Source organism: Dasypus novemcinctus, chromosome 12, assembly GCF_030445035.2.
Source record: "Dasypus novemcinctus isolate mDasNov1 chromosome 12, mDasNov1.1.hap2, whole genome shotgun sequence".
NCBI classification, from domain to species: domain Eukaryota; kingdom Metazoa; phylum Chordata; class Mammalia; order Cingulata; family Dasypodidae; genus Dasypus; species Dasypus novemcinctus.
In genome coordinates, this window is record NC_080684.1 from 51,675,220 (window position 1) to 51,701,531 (window position 26,312).

Here is a 26,312-nt window from a genome sequence, read left to right on the forward strand (position 1 = left end):
AGACTGAGAGATGGAAACACATTGTGAAAGCATTGTATAGGGCAATATATCAAAAATTTTTTGCCATGAACCACAGTAAGAAATATATTGGGCATTACGAGCTATTTTCTTTCTCATTGTCTCTCTTTCTGTGTCTCTCTGTCTGTCGCTCTCTCTTTCTCTCTTTCACACACACTCACTCACATATTTCCTCAGCTAAAATAAAAATTCCATAAGACAATTATTGGTTCTTTTACATGATGTGCTTTCTGATATGTTCCATTCCATTCCATTCCATTCCATTCCATTCCATTCCATTCCATTCCATTCCATTCCATTCCATTCCATTCCATTCCATTTTATTCTATTCTGTTAAAAATGCTGGTAGCAAGCCATTAAAATAATTTAAGATTCCAAGAATGAGTTACAATATACATTTTAAAAAGCCTAGACTAGGATACTGTTAGTAAAATCAGTTTCTGGGGTAGCAATACTGAATAGAGACAAAGGGAATCCTCTATATTCTGAAGATGAGAAAAATATCTCTGGTCAGCCATAATCCCATTCCTAAATAAGTACCCCATTCAGTAGTTCACTGCTTTCTACACAATAGGACATAAGAAATAACATACACAAAATCAGTTCTCTTATATCCTTGCCTGACTGAGTGGCCCAAAGCTTCACTTGCCCTGCATGAATAGGTCTCAGGCAATTTGCAGATGAAGTTGGAGAAGTCAATGTATGAGCCCTAGTGTAGTGGTTCCCACACTTTGCTGCATATTAGAATCATCTTTGGAGCTTTTAAAAACTCCTCATGACCCAAGTTGCACCCTATACCTATGGAACCCTAATATCTGGGAGTAGGAGCCAGACAGCAGTATTTTTAAAAGATTCCCATAGATTCTGGGTGCAAGGAATCACACAGCAATCTCGGCATTTCAGCATTCTTGTCTAGGTCAAACATCTAGCTGTACTTGTGGGGAGTTGTTTAAAATGTGGATTCTGGGGTCTATGCCCCAGAGATTCTGATTCAGCTGGTTGCCTGGGAGGCTATAATTTAAAGAAACACCCTTGATAATTCAGTGAATGTGGTCCACGATCCTACTATGAGAAGCACTGACTGGATAGCCTTGATTAAACTCTGAGAACTGTGGGGAACCTTCAAATATTGTCCTACTGAGACTGCCATTTAAAGAGGGCACTTTATTTCCTACGCAGAGCAGGCATGCATAGGTGAGTCAAGTGTCACTCATGGGATGACATTTTGTCTATTTTGGGCTCATCGTGTGAGACTATAGGGATAACTGACTCAGCCTCTAAAAGTCCAGCCAACAGAGGAAATACTGGCACAGCTGTGAACGCTACCATTCCCTTGATCACTTCTCCTGGGCCAAGAACCCCAGAGCCATGGAATGAGCCAGGAAAAACATCAATTGTAGATCATAGGGCAGAAAGTCAATGTTGTACAAAGTCATTTGCTTTTACTTAGTGAGAGAAAAGAAGACCACATATGTCAGGACACTTGAGTGGGAATAGCCTTTATCTCAACTACCATTCAACAAACAGGGTTTTCTCAGTTTTATCAATGCCTGTTAACCATAAGAATCACTATAAATCCTGATGGGGTCTCAGCAGGCTTTTTCTAGTCACATAAGAAGTTCAAGGAACTTTATGTTAAAATTCCAGGATTTGAGAAAATAAAGGGTGACCTTTCCCCAAATTTTATGATCTTTTAATCATCCACGGACTGCCATATGCATAGAAGGAAAATATCCATTTTAAAGAGGAAAAAAAATACAATATAGAAATGTGAAGGGAAACGGACTTTGGCCCAGTGGTTAGGGCGTCCGTCTACCATATGGGAGGTCCGCGGTTCAAACCCCGGGCCTCCTTGACCCGTGTGGAGCTGGCCATGCGCAGTGCTGATGCGCGCAAGGAGTGCCGTGCCACGCAAGGGTGTCCCCCGCGTGGGGCAGCCCCACGCGCAAGGAGTGCGCCCGTGAGGAGAGCTGCCCAGCGTGAAAAGAAAGAGCAGCCTGCCCAGGAATGGCGCCACCCACACTTCCTGTGCCGCTGACGACAACAGAAGCGGACAAAGAAACAAGACGCAGCAAATAGACACCAAGAACAGACAACCAGGGGAGGGGGAGGAAATTAAATAAATAAATAAATCTTTAAAAAAAAAAGAAATGTGAAGTTGAGCTGTGAATATATTTGTTCTTGCCTCTGAAAAAGATTGTCAGTAAAGATTTGTAGTAACTTTACTGGTCCTTGAGGATGGGGACCACATCCATTCTTGCTTACAACTAGCTCTTCTCCCAGTGCTCAGCACCATGCCTCGCATATAGAATACACTCAGTACATCTTTGTTGAACGAGGGAATGCACGACAGATTTAGCATCAGGTTTGGTAATGTTTATTTTAGAGGAATGTATATAATTTCTCCTATCTATCTGCGCCTTTGGTAAGTGATTTTGAAGAGAAGGATTTTCTTCACCTGATCACTATGAAACACAAGTGTCCTAGTTTCCTAGGGCTGCTGAAACAAAAGACCAGAAACTGGACAGCTTAAAACAACGGAAATTCATTGTCTCAAAGTTCTGGAAGCAAGAAATCCAAAATCTGTGTGTTGACAGGGCCATGCTCCCTCTGAAACCCATCGGGGAGAATCCTTCCTGGCCTCTTAGCTTCTGATGTTTGCTGGTAATCCTTGGCAGTTCTCAGCTTGTAGATGCATCAGCTGCCTTCATATACATCTCCACATGGCCTTCTCCTGGATATTTGTCTTTTTAGAAGGATACTGGCTTAGGGCCCACCCTAACCCAGTCTGGCCTCATTTTAACTAATCTCATCATCAAATAAGGTCACATTCATAGGACTAGGTACTAAAATTTGAACATGTCTTTTCGAGGAGACACAATTCAACTGCTAACTAGACAAAATGTTTTGGTTCAGTCAGATACCATAATATAAGCAATACAAGTAAGGCCGTCACTTGAATTGGTGAAGATCTGGAATTGTACATCTGACTTGGCTTGGAATGACTGGCATCTTCTGGGGCAGGTGATTGGAATGGCTGGGATTTTCTATGGCAGGGTTGCAGCCAATAGGCAAGACAACAGAGGCTATATTGCAGTCTTTTGGGTGAATAAGAGCAGTTGAGGAAAGTTTCAGCCTAACAGATATTATTTTGAATTCAACTGATTGCTCTGTTTCCATGGTCAGGTGAGCAGAAATACAAAGCTTTTTTCAATTTGAGAAATTTAAGGTCGACGTATAACCAGCAACATCACCGTGTATATGTATATTTCCCCTGCAGCATACGTTTTGTCTTTTCATTTCCCAGAATAATGTAACTTGACTGTCCAACTTAAAAGCAAGGAAAGTCTAGGGACTAGCACCTAATTGGCCTAACTCACCCAGAGCCAATCAAGCATTTGCCCCAAACTTCAGAAGGAGATGCTGCTCTTTGTTTTCTTCACCCTCAGTCATTTCCTTCTGGCCAGCACTGAACCTATGTAGGCAAGGACCCTCCTTGAAGCAAGAGGGAGAAAAGATTGGAAGGAAACTCCCTTACCTTAAAGCCCTTTATTTATAAGAGTGTGAAGAAGGCAACACCTGCCTTAGCGTCTTCAGGAGCCTGTTAAACACACGGATTCCTGGACCCCATCCCAGACCTACAGAATAGAATATCTGGAGGTGGCACCCTGGAATCTGCATTTTTAGTAATGTTGGTTTTAACAATGTCTAATGTCCACTAAAGTTTGAGAACTTGTATTTTACTTAAGCTGGTTTTGTGTAGGAGAGTCAAAAGACACGTTTTATTATGCCCTCGGCATTCCCCCTTTGCTCCTACCCCTTGGGGGCCCCCTGTGCTTCCCAACCCTCCCTGCCCTTGGGCAGAGCAGGTGCGCTGGCTCTGGGCTCAGGGGATCTGCCAAGCATTTTCCGCCATCCCTGAACTTCCTGTTCTTCCCTTTTTGGCACAGGCATAGTACAGACAGGGAGTGGCAGAGGCATGTGCCCAGTGGGAGAGCTTGGAAACCGACCCCTCGTGCAGACTCTCTGGGCAGTCAGCCCTCTGCTGGGGAAAGGAGAAGGAAGTTGGGTGAGTCAGTGCTCTGTTCCCACAGCCTCTGAAGCCTCTGTCCCAGGTCAGAGGGGCTTATTACCTTTGTCCTGCACCTGACACACAAACCTTATATTCCTGCAGGCACAAGCCATTCCACTATCCCTTTTACTGCCTTTCTAGACAACCTGTTGGAATAAAAGAGAGCAAAAGGGACTGTTTTACTGTGATAATCAGTGGTGGCCGCCAAGGGTGGTTTTAACTTCCTCATATCTCCCTCCTTTAGCCATTCCAAAGAAATAATTAAATCTAAGTCAAAATAATGCCTACATCCAAGCAGCTCTAATTAACGCACCCCCCCCCCCCCGACAGTTTCCTCAGATCAGATGGCTGTCTGATCGAACATGGTCGTAATGTTGAATTCATTCCCTTTCTTAACTGTTGCTATTTAACTTCTAATGAATTAGTGGGTGGTTGCCAAAGACTTTTGCCCAGAAGTGAAAAAAGGGGTTTAAAATGCCAGCATCCCAAAACCAAACCTGCTCAAATTTTTCCAAAAAATTAAACAGAAGGGAATACTACCAAATCATTCAATGAGGTCAACCTCACTCACCATCACCAAAGCCAGGTAAAGATACTATAAGAAAAGAAAATTACAGACCAATTTCTCTAATGAAAATAGATGCCAAAATCCTCAACAAAATACTTGCAAATTATATCCAATAGCACATTAAAACAAATTATATCCATAAGTACATTATACACCATGACCGAATGGTTTTTGTACCACATATGCAAGGGTGGTTTAACACAAAATCAATCAATGTAATGAACCACTTTAATAAAATGGAGAAAAATCACATGATCATCTCAATTGAAGCAGAAAAGGCATTTGACAAAATCCAGCATCCTTTCTTCATGAAAACATGCTGAAAGGCAGAAATAGAGGGAAACTTTCTCAACATGATGAAAGGCATAAATGAAAAGCCCACAGCTAACATTGTACTCAATGGTGAAAGACTGGAAGCTTCCCAATGAGATTAGGAACAAGACAAGGATGCGCACTGTCACCACTGTTATTCAGTATTGTGCTAGAAGTTATAACTAGAGCAATTAGGTAAAAAAGGAAATAAAAAATATCCAGATTGGAAAGGAAGAAATAAAACTTTCACTATTCCCAGATGATATGATCTTTTATTTATTAATAGAAAGTTCTGAAAAACTACAGTGAAGCTACTAGAGCTAATAAACCAGTTTAGCACAGTGGCAGGATACAAGATTAATGTGCAAAAAGCAGTAGTGCTTCTATACACTAGTAATGAGCAATCTGAGGATGTAATCACAAAAAATTCTGTTTACAATAGAGTCTAAAAGAATCAAATATTTAGGAATAAACTTAGCCAAGGACATTAAAGACCTGTATTCAGGAAACTACAAAACATTGTCCCTGAATAGCCAAAAATATCTTTAAAAAGAATGAAGATGTAGGATTCTCATTTCCTCACTTCAAAGCATATTACTTAGCTACAGTGGTTAAAAACAGCATGGTACTGGAATAAAGATAAATACACTGGCCAATGGAATTGAATTGAGAGTTCAGAAATAGACCCTCACATCAACTGATATTTAAAAAAGTTCTAAGCATTTTTATTTAATTTGAAAATATATGCATGCACTCAAATACCATCAATAGCACGTAAATACTATTTTGCCATGTCAGCTGAGCATACAACTCTCAAAACTATATGGAATACAAAATACCTTTTTCTCTAGGTTAACAAGCGTTCAAAAAAATTTTAAAAATAGGTATATTTGAGATGAATTTTCAATTGGTAGGGAGGACATCAACAATCAGCTCAGTAGATATTGTCTACATGTGTTTTGTACTTTAAAAAATAACCTAATAATTAGTCTTAATTGCCCTGATAAGTCTGGTTACAACTCCATCAGATAAACTGCAACAGACTTAAGCCTCAATGTCCCATTTGCAAAAAAACAAATTAATTCAATTTTCTACTCAGTTTATACTTAGGTTGCTGGGATCTAGAATTCTCATTCGAGTTATGTGAGGTAGTTAAAAGAAAAAAGCTGTCTTTAATAAAAAATGTTGACTTAAAAACTTAATCTTGCTCAATGCTCATAATAAAAGCTAATGTAAAAAACGAATGTTCACAAACACCATGAGTCATTCTATTTCTTTCTTTTAACTTCAAAAATGAATTTTAAAGCCAAAGGTATAAGAAACTTGAATTTGAGGAGTTCGGGCAAGAAGGCATCCGTTTAAATGTGCACTCCCCATCTCTCATGCAAAAAACGGCTGAGAAGGGGCAAAATCCTACCCAAGTGAGCAGTTTTGGGGACCCACAGAGCAGGAGGTTTCGGGGTTTCTGTCTGGAAGGAACTGGACAAAGAGATAAAAAGCTCAAGGGAAAACCGTGAGTTTTTTGCCACTGTGGCTGGAAATGGTGGACGGCTAAGCCCCACCTCAAGGCATCCATGAACCCCTGACTCCCACCAGCCACTGAGTGGGAGGGAGCGTTCTCTGGGAGGAAGAAGCTTCTGGGGAAGGGTGGAGAGGGATTTCCTATCTGTGGGTTTGGTTTCCTGGGCCACCTTTGAACTCCGGGGAGCATACCAGCTGGCGCTGAGGTGGCCCCAGGAAGAGGGGAGAAGGGAATCTGCTCAGGCAGCCCGACACACCCGGCCACCCTGGGAAAGAGGAACTTGGGTGGGGAGAGGGCAGAGACAGGCAACTGACTAGTCCAGACTGAAAACTATCAAAATTCCAACTTCCCTAAGGGAGGCAGGCGGTAGAAAGCCTCAATAAGCTTTCAAGGGCCTATATAGGGTCCCCTGGGAGGAGCAGGGGTCTGGAAGAGGGTGGAGAGTGGTTTCTTTGTGGTGAGTTCAGTCACCAAGTTCCCCTTTGATTCTCAGAAGGGGCCTTGACCTGGCCAGGAGAGGGGAGGGGGATGTGCTCACACAGACTGCCATGCCCACCTGCCCTGGGAGAGAAAACAATTAGAACAGAAAGGGGACAGGGACAGACAGGTGCCTAATCAGCAGGACTCAGGGCAACTGCAGATTCCAACCTGCCTGAGGGAGATTGGGCAGATAGCTTTCTAAAGGGCTAACCAGCCCAAGAAGAAAGTTTAGCTCAGTGGAGGAATTGTCTTGAATATACAACATCCCTGGTTCAATTCCTAGCTCTTCTTAGAGAAGTGACCCACCAGGTTATGAGACATCCAGCTGATCATTTAGGCCAGGAAACATACAGACTTTTTTTTTTTTTTGTATTAGCTTTTCTTGGACCTCTCATTTTTCTTAAAAAAGTTTCTTTTTTAAAATTTAACTTAGTTTACTCACTAAAACCCAGTTCAAATCCTGCAGAGGGCAGGCTGTGGGGTAACTGATTGATGAACACAGGGGGCCTGAGAAGCACCTTAGGGCCCTAAAGTGAAGGTTGTTTTCCACGGGTTTTGTTTGCTTGTTTGTTTTTCTTTCTTTTTTCTTTTTTTATGCTCTTTCTTTCCCCCTCTCTTTTTAAAATTAGTTTTGCTGTCTTGTTTCTTCTTTGTTGTGTTTCCGCTTCCTTTGCTTCCCGTTTTTTCTTTACTACTTTCACCTACCTATGCTATTTCTTTTCCTTCCTTCATTTTTCTGTCTTCTGCTTTCTCTTTTTCTTACATTCCACCTCTTTTTGTTTGGTCTTCAATTTTTCTTGTCTTTATCCCTCTATCCTTTTTTCTCTGTTTTCTTTCTTTCTTTCTTTTTTTTACTTTTTTCCCCGTTTGTCTTTTATCCTCCCGCTTTTATCATACTGGCCTTTTAATTCATCCTATATATTTTTCTCTATTCAGTTTCTCATCTCATTTTTAATACTCCACTTTTTTATTCTTATTCCTCTACATTTCTTACTCAAGTTAATTATTCATTTTCCTAGGTCTTGTATGGTTCCTCTCCTACCTTTTACCATTATTATTACTATTATCCTTTTTCTGTTCTTACCCCTTTCCTTTTCTCTGGCTCTAGTTTTTTTTTTTTCCCTAAGGGAACATAGACAACAGCAAGGAAACAGAATAAGAGGAATGAAATGTCAAAGTGAAAACTTATTCCACAACCCAAAACAAGAACAAAATAAAAACCCTAGGTTAGAAAGAGAAACTAACCAACCAAATAAACCTATCAAGATAAACAGATGCCTAGACACCAACAAAAAATTACAACCCATACCAAGAAACAGTAAGACATGGCCCAGTCCAACAAACCAACTAAAAAATAGGAGGAGAAGCAGAACATGGAACAACTAATCAGAAATATCCAAACAAATATCATGAATCAGCCTAATGAAGTGAAGGAAGAGATTAAGGATATTAAGAAGACACTGGAAGAATACATTGAAGAAATTATAAACATGCATAAAAAGATAACAGACCTGACGGTGACGAATTATACAATATAAGAAATCAAAAATATGCTGGAAGCACATAACAGCAGATTTTAACATGCACAGGAAGATGTGGAAGACAATATAGCTGAAATCAAACAATACAACAGATAGATACAAAAGGATAGAAAAAATTGAGCAGGGACACAGGGATTTGAATGACAACATGAAATGTACAAACATACACATTATAGGCATCCCAGAGGGAGAAGAGAAGTGAGAGAGGACAAAAGATGTATTGGAGGAAGTAATGACTGAAAACTCCCCAACCCTACTGAAGGACATTGACATGCATGTCCAGGAAGTGCAACGCACCCCAAACAGTATAAATTCTAACAGGCCTACTCCACAACATATCCTTGTCAAATTTTCCAATGCTCAAGACAAAGAGAGAATACTAAAGCATCAAGAATAAAGAGAACCATAATATACAAGGGAGGCTTTATAAGATTAAGGGCTGATTTCTCATCTGAAACCATGGAGGCAAGAAAGCAGTGGTATGACATAGTCAAGGTGCTAAAAGAAAAAATCTTCTAGCCAAGAATTCTTTATGCAGCAAAGCTGGCATTCAAAAATGAGGGAGAGTTCAAAATATTCACAGATAAACAGAAATTAAGAGACTATGTCAATAAGAAACCTGCACTTCAAGAAATACTAAAGGGAGTTCTGCAGGTCAAAAGGAAAAAAACAGGAGTGAGAGAGAGAGTTGGAGGAGAGTGAAAGAACAGCTAGAAAGATAAGAAGAGAAATAAAAAGAATATATGGCATACACAAACCTAAAGAAAATATGGCTAATGTAAGTAACTCCTTGACAGTAATAATACTGAATGTTAATGGATTAAACTCACCAGTCAAGTGACATGGACTAGCAGAATGGATAAGGAAATATGACCCATATCTATGCTGTCTATAAGAAATCCACCTTAGACCCAGGGATGCAAGGAGGCTGAAAGTGAATGGTTGGAAAATAATTCTACAAGCAAACAATAACCAAAAAAGGGCAGGAGAAGCTATATTAATATAGGATAAAATAGACTTTAAATGCAAAACTACTGTAAGAGATAAAAAAGGACACTGTATATTAATAAAAGGGATAATCTATCAAGAAGAAAGAACAATCATGAACATTTATGCACCTAACCAGGGTATGTCAAAATACATGAGACAAACATTGGAAAAACTAAGTAGAGAAATAGATGCCTCTACAATTATAGTGGGGGACTTTAATACACCATTATCACCATTAGACAGAACATCTTGACAGAGAATCAGTAAAGAAAGAAAGACTTTGCATAATACATTAGAGGATTTGGACCTAATAGACATATACAGAACATTACACTCAAATACAGCGGGATATACATTCTTCTTGAGTGCCCATGGATCATTTTCAGGTTAGATCACATGGTAGGCCACAGAACAACTCTTAATGAATTCAGAAAGTTTGAAAGTATACAAAATAATTTCTCTGACCACAATGGTATGAAGCTGGAAATCAGTAATGGACAGAGAACCAGCTTAGGCACACAGATATGGAAGTTGAACAACACAGTCTTGGACAAACAGTGGATCAAAGAGGAAATTGCAAAAGAAATCAGTAACTACCTTGAAGCAAATCAAAATTACAACACAGTATCAAAACCTATGGGTTGTAACAAAAGCTGTACTGAGAGGAAAATTCATAGCCATAAATGCCTATACTGAAAAAGAAGAAAGAGCTAAAATCAAAACCTGCACACCTGGAGGAATTAGAAAAAGAACACAAGCTAACCCCAAAGAAAGTATAAAGAAAGAATCTTGAATTTCCTTGTTAGACAGCTTTTTTCCTTAAAGATTCCATTTAGGCTTACTTTGATGTTTATGATCTCCAATTATAAACGTAGCATTTATTTACACATGCCATAAAGATGATTTCCCCAGTTATAGTATTTGAATAAGTTGGTCCAGAGTCTTGGGATGCAACCCACAGTTAGCAAGTTCCTTAAGAACAATATCCTGGGAGCTGATATGGCTCAGTGGTTGAGCACTGGCTTCCCACGTATGAGGTTCTGGGTTCAATGCTGACCCCAGTATTTCGAAAAAGAAATCTCCTTACAGTACTTTGTCCACTGGTGGGTGGATATTAAATATAGTAGTTGGCTCATGAGAAAAAGATCCTCTTTGTGAAGATTTCAGAAGTTTTTCACAGAATGTAGAGAATGAGGCATGACAGGTCCTGTGATCTGCAAACTAAATTGATCCTTGTATCTATAATGAACTTATCTTTACATTTACACTCCATACCTTAAGCATTTGCTTGTGGCACCTCAAAAAGCGACAAGGGATAACAGGGTTGGTGGAAGTCCTGCCTGTAGACCAGAGGTAGCAACTAAACTTTCACAATTGATTAAAAAGTTGAGCAATGTAAAGGTGTTGATTCCTTTCATCAGTACAACTGACTCAAGTCTGTGATCCATTGGTACTTCATGTTTCTCTTTAGGCAGCTTAATAGAGAATACATCCGGTTTTAAAATTTTGTCTTGCACACCTATCTCTTCCGACCAGGAACAACTTTCTTCTTCATCTTCATCACTGATTGCTTGCTCCTTTCCATCTCTCAAGCTTGTTCCAGATGCTTTCTTTTTCTTATGGCCATTTTCTTTTATTAAAGGGAGAGAAAATTCAATATCCTCCTTTTTTTTTTTTAAGATTTATTTATTTTTTCTTTATTTATTACCCTCCCTCCCCTCCATCCCCTGTGCCCATGGTTCTCTAGTCTGTCTGCTCATTGCTTGCTTGCCTTCTCCAGGAGGTACCAGGAACCCAACAGGGACCTCCCATGTGGGGGGCGGGTGCTCAAGGGAGTGAGCCACATCCGCTTCCCAATACTTTCATTTTCATAGCGTGTATTAAACCTCTACTTGTGGGAGATAGGATAGCTGTGATTATCTAATTTCCTGCTAACCCTGCTGCATGGAATAGGATAGTGAACTGATAGGCACAAACGTAGAAATAGGGGTAAATATTTTACTTCAACAGATTATATAGAGAAGTAAAACTCGCAGACTAGTCACTCATTAAAATGTGTTGTAGCGTTCATCATTTGATGAAGTGCTTGCCTTTCAGCCATTTTTTTTCCTGTAGGTTCCAATACCAGTAACAGTGGCAAGATGGAGCCAATAGATAAGGCGCTGCTGGAAGGCACAACGGAGCTCAGTGGACAGTTTGGGATCCTGTATACTTTGAGGCAAAGTAACTTCTGTTGCCCTACAATGCAGGACAAGACATTGAGCCTCTTCCTGTGCTTTCAAATGATCGGCCCAGGTAACGGGTTGAGAAGAGATAAAAAGGTGTTGAGTTTTAAGACTCCAGTCCTCTGGTAACTCAATACTTTCCGGGAATGGAATATCAGATTGGACAATGATATGTGTAGAGTCTTGGGTAAGCCACAACGGTTGTTCTTTCAGGAAACTTTTCGTCCCACAACAAATCATTTCCTTGATTAGAATCTGAAAAGGGCGGGCGCCTCCTGCTGGTTGCGGGGCGGCCGGTGGGGTGCAGGCGGCGCTGGGTGTCCAGGCAGGCGGCGGGGTTCCTCCGGGCCGCGGTGGGGCGGTGCAGCCGCCGCCTCTGCTCGTCTTGGGAGGGGACGGAGGGGCAGCCCGGCCGCCAGGGCCGGGGCGCGGGCGGGGAACCCGGAGGTGGCGGCTCCGAAGCTCCGCCGTGGCCTTTTCCAGCGGAGCTTCAGAGACTCCGGTGGTTTTGTGAAGCTGGGCGAGTAGCCCACTCCAAGACAGCCCTAACGCTCTGTGGCGGCCAAAGTCCCCTCCAGCGCTCCCTGGCGCGCCACCCTGCCCCGTTACGGGCAATTGATTTTTTTGACGAGGCTGCCAGATCCACCCAGCTGGGTCAGAACAATCTAGTCAATAAATGGTGCTGGGAGAACTGGACATCCATACCCAAAATAGAGGACCCTTATCTCAAACTTTATACAAAAATTAACTCAAAATTGATCAAAGACCTAAAATAAAAGCTAGACCCCTAAAGCTTGTAGAAAATGTAGGGAAGCATCTTCAGGATTTTGTGGTAGGAGGTAGTTTCTTGACCCTTACACCCAAAGCATAAGCATCAAAAGAAAAAGATAGATAAATGGGAACTCCTCAAACTTAAACACTTTTGTGATTCAAATGACTGCTAAGAAGGTAAAAAGGCAGCCTACTCAATGGGAGAAAAGATTTGGTAACCACATATCTGATAAAGGTTTAATTTCCAGGATACATAGAGAGAATATTCACCTCAATGATAAAAACACAAGCAACCCAATTTAAAAATGGGCAAAAGACTTGAATAGAAGTTTTTCCAAAGAGTCAGTACAAATGGTTAAAAAGCACATGAAAAGTTATTCAATATCACTAACTATCAGGGAAATAAAATAAAAACTAATGAAATATCATCCCATACCTTACAGAAAGGCCACTATTAAAAAAACAGAAAGCCATAAGTGCTGGAGAGGATGTGGAGGACTAGGAATACTCCTTCACTGCTGGTGGGAATGTAAAATGGTGCAGTCTTTGTTGAAGACAGTTTGCTGATTCTTCAGGAAGCTAAATATAGAACTGCCACATGACCCAGCAATCCCATTACTAGGGATATATTCCGAAGAATTGAAAGCAAGGATGAGTAATGACATTTGCACCTGTATTAGCCAAAGGGGTGCTGATGCAAAAGATCAGAAATCTGTTGGTTTTTATAAAGGGTATTTATTTGGGGTAGAAGCTTACAGTTACCAGGCCATAAAGCATAAATTACTTCCCTCACCAAAGTAGTTTGCCATATATTTTGCAGCAAGATAACTGCTGATGTCCATAAGGGTTCAGGCTTCCTGGGTTCCTCTCTTCCCAGGCCTTGCCTCTCTCTGGGCTCAGCTGCTCTGTTGTCTCCACAAGGCCAGGTGTAGGCTCTTACGAACAACTTGTTTCTCTCCCCGGGGACTTCTCTCTTTCCTCATGACCAAGCTCCTCTGTGTGCTTACTTCCCAGGGCTCCAGCTCAAGACTCCAACCTCCTTTTTTTTTCGGTGCAGTTTCTTGGTGGGCAGGGACTAAATGTCCTACTAACATGGTCAAATCAAAGCTTTAATCATTATTTAATCAAGTAACAGTAAAACCTCTGAATCCATTACACTCTAATACACCCAGAGGAAAGACCAGTTTACGAACATAATCCAACATTTCTTTTTGGAATTCATCAGTGATATCAAACTGCTATACACACCAATGTGCATAGTGGTGTTATTCACAATTGCCAAAAGATAGAAATAACTCAAGTGTCTATCAACTGATGAATGGATAAACAAAATATGTTATATACATATGATGGAATACTATTCAGCTGTAAGAAGAAATGAAGTCAGGATGCATATGAAACCACGGATGAACCATGAGGACATTATGTTAAGTGAAATAAGCAAAACACAAAAAGACAAATGTTATATGGTCTCACTAATATGAGCTAAATGTAATGAATAAAGTTATGGAGTTAAAATCTAGAGTACATGTTACTAGGAGATAGATTGAGGGTTGAGAAGGAGGAGCTGATGCTTAATGTCTGTAGAAATTTTTATTAGGTTGATTGTAAATGTTTGGAAATGGATAGAGAAGATGGTAAGACTTTGTAATCAGTGTAACTAACACCATGGATACATAAGTGTGATTGTCGATGAAAGGGGTAGTCTAGAGTCATAAATGTCAATAGAAAGCTAGAGGATAATCTTGGGACTGTATAGCATAGTGATTTAGATTATGGATGAGAATTGTAATTAATAGTACAAATACAAGAATGTTTTTCCATGAACTAGAACAAATGTACGTCACTATTACTAGGTGTTAAGAATATGAGGATACATGGGAAAATACAAATGATGTAATTATGGACTCTAACAATATTGTAACATTTTTTGCATCAATGGCAGTGAAGGTACTATACCAATGTTAAGGGTCAAAAATAGGAGGATATAAGGGAGTATGGGATTTATCTTTTTGGAGTAATGAAAACATTCTAAATTTGACTGTGGTTTATGACCACACAACTCTATGATGATCTTGAGAGTCACTGAGTGTACACTTTGGATGGATTGTACAAAGCATGGGACTGTATAACACAGGGAATTCGATGATGGATGACTGACTGTGGTTAACAGTACAAAGATGAGAACATTCTTTCAAGAAGCATAACAAATGTACACTACTATTATATGGTATTAATAATAGATTGGTCTATGGGAAAAACACACCTAATGTAAGCTATGGACTATAGTTAGTAGTAATATCTTGATGTTCTTCATCAATTGTAACAAATGTTCCATAACATTGCAAGGTGTTGGTGGTAGAGTGTTGTACTCTAGATTTTAACTCCATGACTTACTCATTATATTTCACTTGTATTAGTGAGACCATACAATATTTGCCTTTTTGTGTTTGGCTTATTTCACTTAACACAATGTCCTCACGGCTCATCCGTGGTTTCATATGCATCCTGACTTCATTTCTTCTTACAGTTGAATAGTACTCTATCATGTGTATATAATAACACATTTTGTTTATCTATTCATCAGTTGACAGACACTTGAGTTGTTTCTATCTTTTGGCAATTGTGAATAACACCACTATGCACATTGGTATGTAAATGTCATTTCAGGTCCTTGCTTTCAATATTTCTGAATATAGTCCAAGTAATGGGATTGCTGAGTCATATAGCAGTTCTGTATTTAGGTTCCTGAAGAATCACCGAACTGTCTTCAACAAAGGCTGTGCCATTCTACGTTCCTACCAGCAGTGAAGGAGTGTTCCTATTTCTCCACATCCTCTCCAACACTTACGGCTTTCTGTCTTTATGATAGTGACTTTCTGTAAGGTAAGAGATGAGATTTCACTAGTTTTGATTTTCATTTCCCTAATAGCTAGTGATATTGAACATTTTTCATGTGCTTTTTAGCAATTTGTATTTTGTCTTTGGAAATACAAATAACACTCATGTTATTCATGAGTGTTTTGTAAACCCACAATCTCTCTAACTAAAAAAAATGTAAAAAGGTAAGCATTCCAGGAAAGAGTCATATCAATATTTTTCAAATTTCAATGCACAAAAACAAATAAACAAACTACATAGGAGTGTGTTTAAATGCAGGTTCTGAGCCAGTTCTCTGAGGTGGGGCCCAGGAAACTTTATTTTAATAAACAACTCAAGTTATTTAAGGTGTGGATGACTTATGGGCTTATGGATCACACCCTGAGACAGAAGCACACCGAGGACTGAATGACTAGAATGGCCACTGTTTTGAGGTTCCCTTAGAATGGTGGTGGAGGGGAGAAAGGTTAATACCCTGGAAAGGGAAAAAGGCTGGATGCAGGTGGATGATAATGCATTTGCACAAGTTTAACAAGGAGCAGGCCTTGATATCATGAAAAATATGCCTAAAGGGAACAAAAGCACTTCATTCTCCTAATTGCTTCACTATACCTATTTGCCCCAGAGAGCTGAGCACGACTCAGCCCTCTTTAAGCTCATGCCTGACCAGAGGGCCCAAAGTCTTCTCCATTGTCAGCCAACCTGGCTTCCTCTCGATGTGCTTTTAATATGAAGGTGACGCTTGGAGGTTGAGATTTGCTTTGAGAATTGGGCCTGGTGTCCGATTCCTGTCAGAATGTACTCCTTTCATTCCAAGGAAATATCAAGACTAAAGAAATATCACCTCTCTTCATCAAGTAAACTTTAGCTCTCACTCATCAGTTTGGAATGGGTCAAAGCTTTCTTGTTGGTTTGTAGGTCTTTTTTTTCAAATGATAATATCCCACAGAGATGGTAATTCTTATAGTATTTTAGTCTTTAGACATTATGACAAGAAGATTATGAAGTAAACTAACAAAGAAAAAAAAGATTATGAAGTAGCATTTTCGAAACTTGGTTATTCTGAAGCAGTATTCAACCTTTAAATTTGGAAGGGAACTGGCAGTTAATTTTTAAAATTTCCTACTGGTTTTATATCATAATACACCTATGAGTTTGTTAGGCCATTTATACCTTCCACCTGAATCTTTAACCAACACCTCATTACTTTCTCCTCTCATGCTCTGTACCTCTGTTACAGGTTGAATTGTGTCCCTTAAAAAGACATGTTGAAGTCCTAGTCCAGTACCTCAGAATGTGACCTTATTTGGAAATAGGGTTATTCCAGATGGAATTGGGGAAGATAAAATGAGGTCACACTGGAATAGTGTGGGCCTTTCATCCAGTACGACTAGTATCCTTGTAAGAAGAGAAGAGACACAGACTGACACAGAAAGAGAAGACGGCCATGCGATGGTGGAGGCAGAGACTGGAGTGCCAGGATGGTTGGTCACCTCCAGAAGCCAGGGGGGACAGGTTGTTCTCTACAGGCTTCAGAGGGAGCCTGGCCATACTGACACGTTGATTTCAGACTTCTAGATTCCAGATCTCAGAGATAATAAGCGTCTGTTGTTTTAAAACACTCAGTTTGTGGTACTTTGTTGGTAGTCCTAGGAAATAAAGACAATTCCTCCCTACATCACCAATAAGTCTCCTTCCTGATTCCATCTTAACTTCCACAACCTCAGGGTTAAAGTAGAGCGAGAAGACCCAGGCTGTCATATCAACAATGAGCCTTCTAAAGTGTCCAAAGAGCTATGTTGTACCATCGTCCTAGAAGATTTCTTTAAGAATAGCAAGAACTCATGTAGCACTTAACATGTGTAAGACTTTGCTTTAAACATTTTGCAACATTAATTCATTTAATCCTCACAACCAACCTATGAGGTAGCTAAACTATTATAAGCCCATGTTATGGATGAGGAAACTGAGACACAATAAGTTCATGTTGCCAGCAAGTGGTGGAGCAAGGATTCTGATCTTACTCTGTGCTTTTAGTCACAAAGCTAGCTATATTCTCCACCTCAGAAAGCAAAACAGAACAAAAGAAAACAAAACAAGCAAGAGAAAAGCAACAAAAAAATCTCCAAAAACAAATAAACAAGAACAAAAAAGCCTATACTTAAAAAAAAAAAAAAGATTCTGTTTTCAAGGATATTTCAGAAAAGGAGCCTGGATACGCACTCTAATTTGTGACTGTACTCAGGATTAATGAGAATCATCTCATGGCATACCGTCCCTACATTCATTAGTACATGCCCCCAAAATTAGCAGACCTGTTAATAGCAACCCTGTCACAACCACCAAGTTTAATTCAGTATGTGCCAAGCATTATCTCGGTTAATCCTCGCCCTGTTGAAGACTGGTTTTACAGCTTCTTTGCTAAATATTAACATACCAAGGAGAACCTCCCTCCATACATAATTTGCTCTTAGCATTTTGAATCCAGGTACCTGGATAGAACAACTGCCTCTACTTGGAGAAATAGAAGACACAACAGATCCACACAGATGCAGCCTCTTAAAGTGAAAGCTCACATACCTGGCTCCTATCGGAGTCAGCTTAGATAGTGGGACCAGCATTAACTTAGGAGTTGCACGTCTGAATTGTAACTCCGGTTCTTCCATTTATTAGCCATATGACCAGGGCAGGTCATAACCTCTCTCAATCCGTTTCCTACCATTTTCATGTTTTCTTGAGTTCCAAATGAAATAGTGTTTATGAAAGTAGATAACCTACAAAGTGCTAGAAAAATGTATGGCAATATGATAGTTTATTTTAAATAAATATGATTATTACTGTATTTATCGAAAGTCAACGTGACTGTCTCCTGCTTCTTCTCCCCTATCCCCCAAGCCAACTTCATGAGGGCAGGAAACATGTCTTATTCATCTTTGCCTCTTAAGCTTGTTTTTGTCCCATTAATGTAGGTAATTAATGAATGTTTTGTGAATGAATGAATGAATGAATGAATAGAAGGAATTTTAAAAGGAAATTTGAAGGTCCCATATAAGTTGAGAAGAGCCAATGGAAGGAAAAGTCATTCACAATACCTGCTTCAACCACATGGTCCATTGTTGGAAACCTTTTGTACACAGCTGTGCTCACCGAGCGGAAGATGAGCAGGGACGTGAGATTGACATAGCGCATCAGTGTCCTTCTGAGCAAGCGCCCGTACTCGTCGCTTCCATGAACACTGCTGGAGATGAGGAACATCAGCCTGTCTGGCCAGGGCAGATTCACAAACTGGTTCCACCACCGGTTCACTACCAGAGTAACATAAAACCCTGTGGAATAATGGGAAATTATAAACCAGTTGCTTACAGCAGACATGTCATTGACACTGACACTTTCAGCAGAGTTTTAGCCTTAGCCTTTTATTGGGGCGGGGGGGATGTCAAGGTGTAAAAAGATGTTGTTATCCATACCTTTATGATTTTGCCCTGCAGAAAATATGTAATTTAGTGCCAGCCAATGCCATGGCACTCAGTGAGTGTGTATTAGAACTCAATTATTGACTGCAAAAATGGAGAGTTAGTGAAGAGAAAGCTTAATCCAACAGCAGGTTATTGCCTCAAACTTATTTGGTGTTAATTTAGCAAAAGCAGCACTGAAGGCAAAGCTTACTGATGATTCTTGTGCTATTGCAAGCGGTGGCTTTTCAGGCATGCCTCTCAGCTTGGAAACATTCCCATGCAGAGTCATCGGTGCCATCCTAACGGAGACAGCTGTGTGGCTGCATTCTGCGTGTGACCTATACTTACCAAGCACAAAGGTTACTGGAATTTGTTCAGCATATCTGTCACAGTAAATTGATAATTTTTCAAAGTAACGTTTTTGGGCTCCTGTAAGTAACAATCTGGAGCAAAAATAAAATGCACAGCCCTTTATGATATTATACTTCTGCACCTGCTATGCAAGTGACATTAAGTGCAAACAATTAAGCACAAATAACTGAGTTTGTTTTTTTAATGAACAATAATTTTTTTTTTGTCTTTTTACCTAAGCTGATGTGTCTTAAAAGCTTTTTAAGTGTTTAATGTTTCAAGTACTAAAGTTTTAGCATATAAATGTTACTGTCTATTAAAGAGTGGGACTTATTAACCATTTAATTTTTAAAATTTTATATATTTTATATTTTAAAATTTTTATATGATTGATGCCATGGATTTGGAACATGGTATGTCATAAAAGAGTGCAGTTTCAGTTTGTTAGAAACACTTTCCAAACCTGAATCTCTTGATTGAGTGGATTGGAGCTATTACTAAGTAATTGTTAAATAACCCTGAATTTGACATATCCATCTAACTTGCTCCTGAATAATGCTCCTTAGCACATTCTTGATTGTACGTGTTATTCTTCAAGGGTTATTGTAATTGTTTATTTTAAAGCCCACAGTTATTTTAAATATAAAATAAAGCATATTTTAACTATTGGAAATGAAAACTTTTTATTACTACATGTAGCAGCTGTCTCAACATTTAGATTATAGATCTGATTTAACCTGCCCAGGCCCATTTTCTGGTCAGGTTAAACCTAAGCGCATTTAATTGGACTATTGATATTTATGTTTTCAGAAGGGGATTCAAAGCCAGAAGAAATATCTCAGTGCAGATTAATAATAATGACCAAATACAGAAATAGAAATAACCCGGATGAATTTGCATAAATCAATGGGTGCAGCTATTCCAAGGGACGAAGGGATCTCTTGGAAAGATCCATTATAACATGTATGAAAGGCCCACTTGGGTCCGAAGAACTTTGATGGAAGAAGCAGAGGGATAAGGACGTAACAGTAAGCAACCAATCAGCTTGCACATAAAGAACTTTGAAAAAGAAGGTGTGTAGGTGCACTGTCAGTTCCTGCCTCAGTGTTGGAGGAGGTGTCAGCATCACTGAACTCAGGAGAAGCACCACCTGTTTGCACAGGCCCGTCAGGGTCATGCTGATGACGAGTTATAGCCAGAATGGTTTTTGATGCTCAAACTGAAATAGTCAAAGAGGATTTAAGTGTGGAAAGCATGGGCCCATAGAGTCAGACAAACCCAAGTGTGAATCCCACACTGCCACTTAGCACTCTTTAAGCATATATTTAACTATGTAAGACAGTTTTCTCATTTGTATAGGTATAAAAATAAATACCTATGTTTCAGGGCTGTTATAAAGATTAAATAATGTAATATGCATAAAACCACTTAACATATTGCCTTGTATCCAGTCAATAATAGAATGGTTGTTACTAATAATTGACCAAAGAAAAAAATATTTAGCTAATAGAAATTTTAAGAGCTATTAATAGAAGGTACTGCAGAGATTATTTTCCTCAAGACCATTAAAAATAGGAAGACATATAGTCATATTAACAAATTCTGGTTCCACCTAATGATTTTTGCTGAGTATAATTATTTGCCTATATAATTTCTTTGTAAGTTTTTGGACATTAGCAGAGATGAGAATCCAACTATGTCTGTATTTTTCCACAGGTATGTTTGACTTCCTTTCTTGACAAATTCAACCTGTAGTTCTTGGTATATTTTCATCAAGATAAAAGAATCAAAGACCTATTTTAACAAGCTTTTGTAGTTGAACTTTAAAGGAATAAAGGATAATCTAATGATTACTGTTGTAAATGTTTTGTCTTTAGAAAAAATATGTGCATACAATTTTATGGGGTGTAAGCATGATATTGGGGGCAAAGGTTGAGGTCCCAGGGAACATTTCTGGCTACATGGAAACTATTTTAAGGGCTATGCTATTCTAAGCAGCAGTAGCAGCAGTAAATTCACTTTAGTAAAAATAAACAAATGCGACAATTATCCTGAAACATCGTTGTATCTTCCACCATTTCATAATCGAAGGCTTAGGTGAAGCATAAATAAATTGTCAAAATTATATTGTATTACATAAAATATCTGAAAAATTATTAGAGGTTTTTAATAAAATTTCCCTTTAAAGATATTTTGTCAAAATGTGTACAAATATATACATTTTTGGGGGAAGGGTACTTTTGACATGTTGCAAAATAACTCTTCCTATTTTGCTCTTGATAAATTAATATTCAGCCAGATAAATTAATACCCCTCTTCCTCCAAATGGGTCCTGTTGCTGCAAGGAAGAATGCAGATGAGAGCAATGATGTACAAATTTGTTAATCTGTAGGCAGAAGAAAAATAACAAACTGATATACATGAGAAAGGTGGAAATACAGCCTCAAAAATCTTTAGCTTTCCTCTTTCAAATGTTAGCTTCCTCCAGAGAAAAAATATATGCAAACAATTTTAATTGAAAAAACTCATAAAGCTTCCCTTTTATAAAACCGATAAAATTTTATTAAGATTATAATTTTTAGTCAAAGAAGTATTTTCGGACATGATTTTGTTCAACTTTTCTGTGAATCTAACAGCCATAGATTGTGAGGTTATAAAGAATAAGCATTTACTTTTGTGACTATAACATGCTCCTAGCTTGGTAGATAGAAAGAAAATAAATTAGTCTTCAGTCCTTTTTTAAAAATTTAAATATTGATATGGTTGGTGGACCACCCTGAGAAAGATCTTGTCATTCCAGGATAAAGGAAGAGTGTTGCCTAACATACACCATTTATAAGCATGCTAATTACATATGTAGTTCCTACAAGCTGTCAAATCACAAGATCAAACTTTAAGCAACATAGTTGAGAGAGGCACAAATAATTATTTGTGGATTTTGTCATTCAAAATCATCATGTAGTCAGGATCTAAGGATAAATCTTCCATTTTGTGTGTATAGCAACATTCTTGAAGCAAGGCTACCGCCTACCAGTCATCAGTTAATGTGGGGCTGGAATTAGAACCACCTGAACAAGGCGGTTAGCGTCTATTTAACATCCTGTAAATGATTAGGTGCATTAAAATACCCTGTTTGGAGGAGAAGACAACACAAGAGATGTTCATGCAAAAAGAAGAGGTTACATAATGCACAAGTCAGTGGCAACTAAAGGGTTCAGATTTTTGAGACTGTATTCTTCCATGATATGTGATGGTCATTAAGGAGACATGCAAAGGAAAGTACCTGTACACCAAACTTATCGCTGTGTAAAGAACAGCAAAAACGATAAATTCCCTGTATAGTAGCTTGTAGATGCTGCCTCTCCACTTGAGGAGTAACCTATGAAATCCAAAAAAAGTCGCATTTGCTACTTTACTGGAGTAAGTGACAGTCATCTTGGACAGTTTTTTCTAGAAGAGTAAGAAGACAAAACACAAGTAGAAAGTAATGTTTAAGATAGAGCATAAATCTCTATGCCAAAAACAACTCAAGCCAACAACTGGCCAGCCGTATCCTCTTTGCCTCTCTCAGGGAAGAGAACCACTCAGTTATACAATTTGGAACTTGGATATAACCACCATCTCAGTGTTAAATCTTTTCATTGAAAAGGGAAAGGAAAGGAGTCTCTGAAAGGGATAATATTAAAAATCCTAAGCTTGCCTTAATTGCAAAATGTTATTTTCAGGTTGTATAGTCATAGCCCAATAGGTATTGGAATGAATAAATGAGATATGTAAGAGATGTTGTAATGCTGTCTAGTATATCTTAATCCATGGGAACATTTAAGAGTACTAGATATGCTATATGTGCTGATTCAGAAGAAGCTGCCAAAATTATTGTTTGGTCTCTATTTTCTAAAGTCTTGAAAGTAGGTATTTCACTCATACTTCTTAAGAGAGGAGTGGTGGTTTCTCTTAGAAACCAGGAGATATTGTTGGAAAGAATAAAACCCCTTCTGAAAATTTAATGTAATTGGTGGTTTTAGTTGGATGTGGGTGTCTCAGGAGGAACCCCCGAGAGAGTGGACAGTTAGCACTCTGTACACTTCAAAAGATAGCCAACATGCCAGGCCATGGTGAGATGAAGAAAGGTGCACTTTCCTGATGAAAAGTCTCATAGAATGTTTAGGGATCATTCACTTGCATTGGAGTTGAACAAAAGGAGATTATTACCTAGAACTCTTTCTACTTGGGTCTGTTCCATGGATGTGGGTAGGATGAAAAATGGGCCCCAAAGCCTAGTTTCCAGGGAGTGCTCCAGGATTCCATCACTTTTCACTGAGACATTAGACATTCAGGTTTTGAGATAGAAAATCCCATTCAACTACCCTTTAACATGGCATATATTCAGATAAAATGAGAGTTCTTTGAAATCTTGACTTTCAAAAGGATCCATGAGGAGAGCCTTATAGCATTTTTAGGGAGAATTCTACCTAACACAAGAAATAAAGTTTTATAGCACATTTCTTATATAGGATAGCCTACATATTTTATCACAAATAAAGTTTCCTGTCCTTATTGAGAGCTGGGAAACCAATCCAACTATAATGTTCCCAATGTCTCTAATAAATGAAACTTGGGACTACATTTACAGTATTTTCTTGGAAGAACAAATTTAACTTTCAGCATTACTGATTTTAATTAAGAAACCAGGGCCTTTTGGCATAAGTACAAGGCATTATGAAATGATGGGACTCATGCCACAAAACCAGTTTCATTTTTCCATCTTTACCTTGTCTATTTGTCTCATATGAATTCAACCAAAATTGGAAGAGTATAATAAATTAAGTCCATCTCATAATTTGTTCTCAAGAGCATAGTTTTCCAAAGTAACAGTCCTCAAATATAATTTATCTTTCTTTCATTTAATAGCTCACCCTTCTATTTCCACCTCTGTCAGAAGAACTAGAATCGTCTAGAATAGAGGTCAGAATTAAAATGGCATAGGTTTACTGTTTGTGCACTGACCTATTTATGTGGTTTGGAGTCTCCGACAGGGAAGAAAATCTTCAAAATTCAGACTCCCCCCCTGAAGAGGTGCCTTCAGGTCGAAGTTGCACTCTCGATTTCACCCTTCACTCTTGCACAGTCAGATTTTCTTTCTGTTCTCAGCTCACTGAGTGGACCCAGAGTGTGGTAAGCACAGGGGCTAAATGTTTTTCCACTTGCGGAGGCCTGTTTATGCCAATTTGCCCACTGATGACAGCTACAGTCAGGAACAAACAGAAGCAACAGCTGCTGATGTTGCTTTTTTCTAGTCTATATTTATAACTCCACCTGCCACCTAAAGTACCCCTTTGAATGAGAAGTCGGCTATGACGTGAAAGATACTTTAGCCTGTGATTTTCATTTTGACTCTACCATTGCATAAAGAAAGATCCATTTTCCCCTAAAGAATTCTGAAGAGGCTCCACCAACTAAAAAAAGGAATTAGGACAGTCTTTTTGTGCTTAAAATGAAGAAGAAATTCTTGTGAAGCCGTAATCTGGGGGCAGACAGGAATATAAACAGGATTTGCACTTCTTCAAGAGGTACTGAGAATGCTTTTATTCATAGCAACAAGCATGTGTTTGAGAGTGCATATGTGCATGTGTGCTTTAGAAGAGTGCAGGGAAGTACAACATGTGATGACATACAGTAGTGGAAAATAACATACGGATTCATTACATTTGTTACTCTTCCATGGTCTGCCAGGAAAAAAAATTAAATTATTCAGAATGTTTCCTCTTAGTTTGATTATGCCTACATATTTTCTTCCATACAAGAGGGAGTTCATTAGCGGACTTTAAATAATGGAGTGAGTAATTTCAGGGCCAATTTCTGGGACCTTTCCAACTTTATGTAACATCTACACCAAGCATTGCACCTTAGGTTTAAATAAAACGACTTCAGAAAACATGGATTTTTTTGTGTGTAGAAAAGGATATATAAATTAATACTTATTATAAAATTGAGAATATATACATTTGAAAATTTATCTAAGGTACTCAAGTTTTATGTGCATTTGCCTGGTTTCTTTATTAGAGTTTAAGTACCTGAGAGGAAAGGCAGACTTGTAGGCATCTTTGATTTCTTGCCCTCACCTCTGCTCATAGTTCCAGCACAGAGCTCGTGTATAATGGACATGTAATATGTATTTGTCGTTTGATTACCATCTTACTGTGATCATTATACTTCTTTTTAGTATATTTGGAGGGAATCTGTGGATAATATATATACACTGTCCCACATTTTGTATTTGGTTTGCCATGAAAAGTGATGAAGGGAACTGATGTTGCATTTATAAGTATTTGCCAGACTAATCAGTATAATCTGAATTAAGAAAATCTAAACCCAAAGGCTTATGAAGTAGAAACATCAGGGATATTTTTAGAAATTCTCACTCCTGTATCTCCTCTTGGTGTGCAGTGGCCTTGCAACCTGGCACAATCCCCAGCCGCCCTGCATGTGTGACTGGGCCGCCTGCCTCCCTCGTAGGGCACTGTGGGCAGTGTTGGCTGGTCTCCTTTTTAAGCAGTGGTAATTATGTTCATCTGTCCCATCGGGCTATTTTGAGGAGTGACTAATTAATGCTTGGAGATAACATTCTAAATGCAAATTAGTCAATAATGATCAGATTGTGTGGATGAACTCCCATTGTTGAGTTCTGAGTCTGGTGGTTATTTCTGAATTTGCCACTTACAAATTAATCCATTAGAGGAGACAAGTCACTGTAGTTTATTTCAAAATAGCCAATAAACAACTAATGGTAAAGCTTTTTGCTCATGTGACTTTTTGAAGAAAGTGTTGGTTTCTTACGTAAAAATAGAAATAACTTCTATTCCCCAGATTCTAAAAGTAGCATATACTTATTAAAAATAGAAATAAAGAAACATATAAAGAACAAAGTGCTACTCTATCATCCCACTCCACAGGGGTGATAACCTTTTGTCATTAAGGTTACCTTTCCAGACTTTTGTAGAGACGATTTCAACTCCTATAATTAAAAGCAAACCATATGGTCAACGTGTAGGCAAATTCAGGGCTTTATGAAATAACTGTAACAGTCATACTTTCTTTTGCCGGTCAATGTCAATTTATTGGCTCTG

At 38.8% G+C, this 26,312-nt stretch overlaps 1 protein-coding gene and 1 pseudogene across 2 annotated transcripts in view; both read right to left on the reverse strand.

Annotated features, from left to right (window-relative positions):
* Positions 1-24,392, reverse strand: part of BEST3 (bestrophin 3) — a 51,505-nt gene extending 27,113 nt beyond the window's left edge. The window contains exons 1-3 of one of the 2 annotated variants that reach the window (XM_004483857.3): positions 22,469-22,620; positions 19,183-19,277; positions 18,472-18,705 (exon numbers count right to left, since the gene is read on the reverse strand). In XM_004483857.3, coding sequence (XP_004483914.2) covers positions 18,472-18,705; positions 19,183-19,277; positions 22,469-22,620 — 481 coding nt within the window. Of the gene's footprint in view, positions 1-18,471; positions 18,706-19,182; positions 19,278-22,468; positions 22,621-24,192 lie in introns of those variants that run through there. The other variant, XM_058308412.1, reaches the window with a different exon arrangement.
* LOC139440199 (protein downstream neighbor of Son-like) lies at positions 10,354-16,930 on the reverse strand (annotated as a pseudogene).
* Positions 24,393-26,312: the final 1,920 nt, after the last annotated feature.